This window comes from Electrophorus electricus, chromosome 1 (assembly GCF_041902795.1).
Source record: "Electrophorus electricus isolate QZ-2024a chromosome 1, ASM4190279v1, whole genome shotgun sequence".
NCBI lineage: Eukaryota > Metazoa > Chordata > Actinopteri > Gymnotiformes > Gymnotidae > Electrophorus > Electrophorus electricus.
The window spans coordinates 37,519,506-37,527,750 of NC_137497.1; the positions used below are offsets into that span (position 1 = coordinate 37,519,506).

At 43.0% G+C, this 8,245-nt stretch overlaps 1 protein-coding gene across 10 annotated transcripts in view; it reads left to right on the forward strand.

The window, feature by feature from the left end:
- Positions 1-7,484, forward strand: part of tmem108 (transmembrane protein 108) — a 42,048-nt gene extending 34,564 nt beyond the window's left edge. For all 10 annotated transcript variants that reach the window (XM_027004349.3, XM_081718602.1, XM_035526357.2 and 7 more), the window contains 3 exons: positions 2,317-3,450; positions 3,737-3,891; positions 5,524-7,484. In XM_027004349.3, the coding sequence (XP_026860150.2) occupies positions 2,317-3,450; positions 3,737-3,891; positions 5,524-5,640 (1,406 nt within the window). In that variant the 3' untranslated portion in view covers positions 5,641-7,484. The remainder of the gene's footprint in view (positions 1-2,316; positions 3,451-3,736; positions 3,892-5,523) is intronic.
- Positions 7,485-8,245: the final 761 nt, after the last annotated feature.

The window sequence follows — 8,245 nt, forward strand, 5'->3', positions numbered from 1 at the left end:
GTGTGTGTGTGTGTGTGTGTGTGTTTGTGTGTGATCTGGAGAAAATGTGGGGTCCCATCCAGGAATTTGGAAAGTAGAGTGAGTTTTCTTTCTGGGTCTAGTGCATGGACTGTGAGTAGCGTCTCTGTTCCTAATCCTCATGAGACAGCCATGTCCTCATATGAGGACACTGCAAGTTTAAAGTTTTGCCCAGCGGTCTTCATACAAGGGTATTACTTTTTTTCACAAGCATGGCTTACTTTCTGAAGTACTTAGTTGCTACTAGTTACAACTAGCAAGGGGAAATTAAAAATACATACAGCAACATAGGCTCAGTCTTAAGAGGTTATGAAGAGAGTTTGAAATGGTTTAGTAACCTAATCTCAGATCAGGGTGTCTTTCATGAATTTCATGCATAATAATGTTCTTATATTGTGTGACATGAGTGGCACATGTCACAGTTAGTCATCCCCAGTCAATAACAATGTTATTGTGGAAAAATCCTGTTCTAACTAGAACACTGTGCTTAGGGAAATATATGTAGGAATAATTGAAGCATGGTGCTAGCATGGCCTTTATTTGCAGAATCCAAATTGACCTTACTGGTTTTCCAATGGGCAGGACTGGCAACACAAGCAAAATTCCTTATCCATTGCGACATATAAATGGAAATATTAGGCAAGATTAATAATTGAATTATTACAAAGCTGTGTATGCAGAAAAATATATTGTCTTTTTTTAAATTCTGGACTATTCTTGTAACACTGTGCTTGTAAGCAATATTGAGGACTACAGCAATGTCAGGCATGTCTCTTCTCTCTGTTTGTTCTGACGTTCTTCACCAAATCTCCCACCTTTACTCTCCCTATTTCCCCAAGAGCTAAAGCTTGGTCTCCATAGCAACCGAGGTAGCCCGCTGTCGAAACAATGGCCTCACACTGGGGTCACAGCACTGGGTCACAGCACTGAGTCCATGCATGTTCGTGTGTGGGTGCATACACACGCATGTGTTGCCAATCTAAAAGATCTTTCCTATGTAAGTCAGGGAGAGATGCACCACTGTCACTGTAACTGTCTCCTCTATTTCTGGGTTCCGCATCTCCCTGCCTCACCATGCCGAAGGTCTCTCTCACTGGGCTTCTATATGAGACACAATTTCATGTTTCACCACCTATGAGGGCCTTCTCTCTCTTTCTATCTTTCTCTCCCTCCCTCTCCCCTCTCTCTTTCGCTCTTGCTCTGTCTCTCTCTGACTCTCTATCTCCTTCTCTCTCTCTCTCTCTTTCTGACTCTATCTCCTCCTCTCTCTCTTGCTGTTGCTCTCTCTCTCTCTCTCTCTCTCTCTCTCTCTCTCTCTCTCTCTCTCTCTCTCTCTCTCTCTAGTTCTCCTCTCTGCTTCTTCTGTCCAGCTAGTGGTGAGTGTGATCCAGCAGAACCTTGACTATATGAAAGTAATCACAAACGGATGACTAGTGAAACGTTCACAGTCTTTGTAGGGGAAAACTCAGTATCAGCTTACTGCTCGACTGTTCATTTCACCAACTCATACACCAATTTTACCATCTCATGCTGTCCACAGTCTTCGTCATAAGGGAATTACTTCCCTGCAGGCCTCTGCCAAACCAGTTTGATGGGGGAGCCATACAATCAGGCATGAATTCTATTACTTTTGTGCCCTGGGTTGTTTTTCAGCTATGCTCTATGAGAAGTACTAACTTGAAGTTAATTCTGGCCAACATAATCTTCATGCTTCATGGACTTTAAGTGGTGTTTACATGTCACTTGCCTTATTTGTGTTACATATTGCCCTCATGGCCTTCGCGCATCTCTGGTTTGGCTCACAGGGCAAAAACAGTTGTGCTTGGCAACTGTGTTAGAGGCTCGCTGGTGCGCATTAGCCTATAAGGGGTGCAGAGTCCAATCTGCTGTTCATCATGTCCTATCAGGCTATAACTGGTCAGTACTGGAGAGTCCTGGAGAGACTGGCCTTCTACTACCTAGACCACAGCACTGCTTTAACCTCATTACACACACTTACTGTAGCACCTCACGTGCTGCAGCTGTGTGTGCATGTGTGTGTGTGCCAAAAGGATGAATAAAACAGAACAGCACAAAACAGAACATCATAATGTATTCAAACCTGTACTTCTGCAGAGAGACTATACTACATAGAGCCAGGCAAACATACATGCACATGTTACATGTCTAAAGTGAGAAACAGGTGTACTCTTCTACACAGTTCACACCATCTGAAAGCTTGTCCCATGCTCAGACTGAGACCTGGTGCTTTAATGCTGCTCATTACTCAAAAATCTCTCCCCCCCCCCCCCCCCCCAGGTGTTCTTCTGATTTTGTCAGTGCCAGAGAAGCTGGTATCATTTGCTGAGGAACTCTACCCCAGCTGGACCCCCCGGAGCCTTGACCCCATGGTAACGAGCAGCAGGGCCCTCCCTGTGCTCTCGCCGATCTCCAAGCATGGCCGACCTCCCGCCCCCATGGGCGCTATCTCCCCCACCCCGTCCCTTTCTGCCTTGGCATGGAAACAGACCCTGTCCTCCAGTCTGGACCATGGCACTGCTGCCCCAACTACCACTGCAGAAATTCCTATCCCTACGCCTAGTACGGCCTCGATAGACCAGTCCTTTGGAGTGAGTAGAAGTAAAACAGAAGCTACCGATACCCTTTATGCTAGCTCTGTTTTCTCAGGAACTGAACATCACATGGCTCTTGGATCAGGGGGCGCCCAGAACACGGAGTCTAAGCATTCAGAGACCCTAATCAATAGAGGGAACACCTTGAAACAGAAGCAGATGGGTCTCGCAGGTAACAATGGCACTCAGGAGAGTGCATCATTGTCATCTTTGTCGCGGTCTGCTCCTGCTAACACACTAGGGAAAACTCTCAGGGAGCATACACACGCGATCACTCTGCGTGATGCGTCCATCCCCGCTGAAGACCCCACCCACCCGTTGTCTACTATGGTCATCCCATCCATGTCCCCGCCCCTTAGTCTGCCCCAGCTTTCCAGCCCAGGCACAAGCACCAACCCCAGCCCTGATACAAAGGATACACAATCCCCAAGGGTTAACATGGTCACCGACCTGCCTTTAGACAGCAACGTGACAAAGACCACAGGCAGCACTAGTGTGTCTACCGATGTGCCCCATCACATTGTCTCCCCTCTGGGTAACGCAGCATACATGAATGCTACAGGCCCCATTCATAATATCACTGGATATTTTTGGGAGTCTCATACATCCGCAAATGACTCAGGCTCCTCTGAACCATCCTCAGTGGCGAACGGGAGCTTCCTGAACAGACTGGTCCCTGCCACCACGCGGGGGCCCTGGGGCTCAAGCAACCAGTCAGGCCCTGCTCTGGACTCCCCCCAAGCTCATGACACTATCTGCCTGAGCAAGATGGACATCATATGGGTCGTGCTCGCCATCAGTGTGCCTGTGTCATCCTGCTGTAAGTATCACCACATCTGACCAGTCAAGACCCAATATCCCATTGGGTTTGTTGACACCAACATCATAACAGCGCCACAGCTTGTCAATTACCTTGAATTAACTTGATGTTCTAGACCAAATCAAATGACATCCTTCACACCTTGGCCTTCCAAAGCCATACAATCCTTCTATGTTTATACAGGATATCGGATATCTCAGAACTACATGCTCTTTAACCAGAATGAAATCAGTATGAATTCAGAATTAATTTCCTGGTTGAAAGCTCACCCTTGTTTCCTCTGCAGCTGTGTTGCTGACTGTGTGCTGCATGAAGAAGAAGAAGAAATCAGCAAGCCAAGAGAACAACCTGAGCTATTGGAACAACGCCATCACCATGGACTACTTCAGCCGCCACGCCGTAGAGCTCCCGCGAGAAATCCAGCCGCTGGAGACTGCTGATGTACGGCTAAGCATCCTGTCATAGACCTAGAGCCCACAGATCCAGCCCCGTTGTCCACCTTGATAAAAAGAGACGTTAGATGAGTAGGATCCCAGCAAACTCCCCAGTGTTATATCAATTCTTTGAATGAATAGTTTTCATTTTTGTTCATCTATAGGTGTTAATTCAGCAGCAGGGATTTTGCTGTGCCTTGCACATTTTTGTAGTTTACTAAATCTACGCCAACCTCCCCTCCCTGATCAGGTAAATATCAAACCATTAATAAGATGGGTCGGAATTGTTACAAACAAGACACAAAAATGTGCAGGGCGTGGTGTCTTCAGAACCACTGTGTTAGATGGTTATGTCTTGGTTTTCACTGCAGGCTTTAGACCTATTTGTGCAGTTGTAGGTTTTAAGGTTTCAAATCATTCAAGAAAAAGATTAATAAGTGAAGACTCATTTTGTCTGGGATTAGGCAGAATGTGAGTCTGGATGCTTATTAGCAGACCAGTGTTTGCCTTCAGGAATTTAGTTTTGCGTGCTTACTTTTCATTTCTGTTTCATTTGAATTGTTTTTGTCAGCAGTAAATCAACTTTCATGCTGTCGTTATCCCTGCGCTGGAAAAGATTTAAGCAATAATGGAGTTTACTCACGCGCTAATGACGTAATATGTACGTGAGATGCAATTTAGGAGTAAAAATAGACTTTTACAAATAAAAAATAAAAAATAGACACTACCCTTGTAGGACTTCACTGCATTAATAATTAGCAGTGGTTTGTAATAAGAGCGGAGTGTGACAGGGCACCCAAGGCTAGCTCTGAGTTTAGAGAGAGAGGAGCAGGGTGTGGGGGCCTATGCTGGATGTTTTCATTGCAGTCTTGTGGCATGGTGTCTGTTTGATGGCCTCTCCTGCTGCCGTACCAAGCCAATTGCACCTTCCACTCTGTGGACTCTGGGGGCGCACTGGGGAAAGCATTATTTGACTGGTCGTGTAGTGCCACCTGCTGCATAGTCAGATACACTTCACTCTCAGTCTTGGCTCAGCCAGTTCCTGCCATCCTGGGGTCATCATTGCTGTCCTTCAGGAGCACCCCTTCCGTTTTGTCTTGCCAATTTCTCGTTTGTATATCTTTGTATGTTCTGTCAGTTCTCTGTCTCTTCTTGTCTGCCGCCTTTTCACAGGATGATGAGGAAGGATCATGGCTGACATGCTGGTGACACACAGGTCTTCTGTCTGCCCTTGGTTTCTCTCTCTCTCTCTCTCTCCTATTCCTGTCTTCCTTGCTCTGTTTCCTTTGCACAAGTCAGAATTTTTCTCTTTTTCGTTACGCTCTTCAAGCACCTGCTGCAGACATCCCTTTATTTATCTCCAGCGCATCTGGTCAGTCATTAACAAGCTGTTTGTTTGTGTGCGTGTGTATGCTTGTCAAAGTGTGTGTGCATCACAAACCCCCATTTCCCATCTCCATGGTGATGAGATTCAGAAAGCACCTTATTGGAGCGCCAATGTTTTCACTCTTTAAAAAAAAAAAAAAATCACGAGTTCTTGGCCTAGTAAATCCTGCCTATCATTCCTGAGGGACTGGCCCTTTGATGACAGGCATGCGACTCAGCACCAATAACTGCTGTCTACGTCTTTGTTTTCCAGGAGCAAGAGACATGTCTGCCCCCTAATGGTGATTACAGTGACAGCGGGGTTGTGCTGGTCAATCCTTTCTGCCAAGAGACTCTCTTCATCAACAGAGACAAGGCGTCTATCATCTGAGTGCAATGCCTGCTGCTGTCACTGTCATCAAAGCGAGACAAAAAAAACCTCCCTGGCTTGCCTGCATCTTCTTTCCTTCTCAAAGGTTTTTATAACATAGTGGACCTGCAGAGACTGTGCTTTATATTATGATATATAGAAAATGGTTTTAAAAAGAGAAATGAATAAGACAAAAGCACTCTTTACTGTGAGGGTGTCCCCCTTGCGTATTTTTCTGATGTACATTTTCTACAGATGCTTAATTGTGATAAGGGTTTTTATGTCTTTTTGAATAAAAAAATGGTATGTGTGTGGTTTCTGTGACGTCCAAGTGGCTTAGTGGCGTATGGAATACAGAGAAATGTGATGTATGCTGTAAAGACGTTTGCGTGAGCTTACCCAAAACACTTAACCTGATTACTTAAAAACTTAAAGCCTGCTGAACTTGAATTCTGTCTGTGGGGATGCAAAGTCAGGGGAATGGCCTGATTGATGGGTCTAGAAAGTTAACAAAGCAGCTCATGTTACCAATGGAAGAAACTTCCAGTTCTGGTTGTAGGTGAAAGGAAGACTTTTTGAGATGGCTTCTCCCGAATGAGTCACCAGCCTGTGGACGAAACAAGATTGTCTGCAGTCCCTGAGTCAAGCTGTTGCTGACAGCACTCTGTGTTTCTCTGTCCAATCGCATGTCTCTTGTGTTTATCATGTGTGTTTGTATGTCTGTGTGTGCCTCTGTGTGCTTGTGTGTGTGCGTGTGTGTGTGTGTGCGCGTGTGTGCGTGTGTGCGTGTGTGTGTGTGTGTATGCGTGTGTGCGTGTGTGCGTGTGTGTGTGTGTGTGCGTGTGTGTGTGTGTGTGCGTGTGTGTGTGTGTGTGTGTGTGTTTTAGATTAGGAGTCATATTAAATGTTACAAAATCTCTTAGTAACGCTCTGAATACTTAACATTAGTGAATCAAACAAAATTTGGATGTCGGTGTAGGATATGTTTCCTACAGAGCCGTATATTCTAACATTACCACTTCATTATCTTCCTCCGTTTGCTTGCTTGGTTGAATTTAGCTGTGTCTGTCAACTGGCCAACAACCTTGTATCTTTACCTGCTTAGTTGTGTAATCGTTCTGTTAAACTTTAAACTGGACTTGTTCTTTATGATTTTCAAATATATTGACAATACTGTTAGCTCAAAAGGTGACTGTAAATTAATCATGTTATGAATCTCTCATGACACAAACCATTTATCTGAAAAGGACAAGATTGTGTTTGCTTGGGGGGAATAAGCCCTTGTGTCTATCTGTATGGCTTCCTACCATTAAATAGAGTCCCTTTGTGAGCATCAAGGTTTGTCATGTCTTGGCCTGCATTGTTTTATGGTGAAAGAATAAGACCAAAACTGAATCTTATTGTCACCTTGTACTTCTGTTCTGGTGTTAATTGCTGTTTGTACAGTTTTGACAATAAATCACTGGATGTAATAGAGTAAAAGTATTAGAGGTAAATTATCAAATTAGAAAAGCTATTTTATACTGCAGTGTTTATTTGAGCACATGCTATAGCATACAGAGGTGAGTAAATTTATGAACAAACATCGTTATCCAATCTTTCATTAAATGTATCAAATTTTGTGTTTGCTCAGTAAAAGTTTTTGTCATCACTAGATTTATTATTTGTTTTTCTTTGTTTTTTTTTTTTTTTAGCATTTGTTCTTTTTTGCATTTCATTATTAGGTATGTTATTGAGGAGGGAAACCAGGTTTACTGTTGATTGTTTTAAAGAGAGTTGACAGACAGGATTATATGTTCAACTTCTTTTGTATTGTAGCACTAACTCTACTTTTACTGCTGAGCAATAAAAGACAAAATTGTTAAGGGTATTTGGTGCCTCATTAATCTGGTCAGATAATGCTGTGTTAGACATTGTCAGACATGCTATGAAATTGCTAAGATGCTTTGTTTGTAATTATAGCAACATTTTAGCATCACTATGTGGCTTGGAGACCTGGATAAAAATTCATAATAGAAAATGCATACACTAGCAGCATGGTGGTTCTGAAATAATGCCATTCATTTAAACCAGTTCAAAACAGAAAAAAAATTACTTTTATTAGGAGAGTTTATAAAAAGGCTTGCCTTGACTCAGACGCTAGATGACAGCAAAGCACAAAGATTCTAATCGATAATTACTACTGAGTTTAATTAGATGTAAAGAAACAAGGTAAACAATACCTATATGGTACTAGAGATGTCCAGGACGAGTTTGAAAACATACATAGTAAAACAAAGTGTTCTTTTTAAATCTATATTTCTCAATACTTTTTTTTTTTTTTTTTTTTTTTTTTACAGATTTTTTTTTTACAGATTTTCATGTTCATATTCTGAAACATCAGCATTATACCTAACCTGACTCTGACATTTCTTCTGCTCTAAATACAAAATTGACTTGGTCCACTGAGCTCATGAGGCTTTCAAATGGTTCACTTTTCAAATGGTGCAGTGACATCAAGATGTGAGGTCAACTAAGAAGAATCTGTATACAAGCTGAAAAAAGTTTCCCAAGCTGCACCATATCTTGGATTTGTATGGCTCACAGACACAGAGAAAGCTAGCCTAAGATGGACCTTAACTAAAAA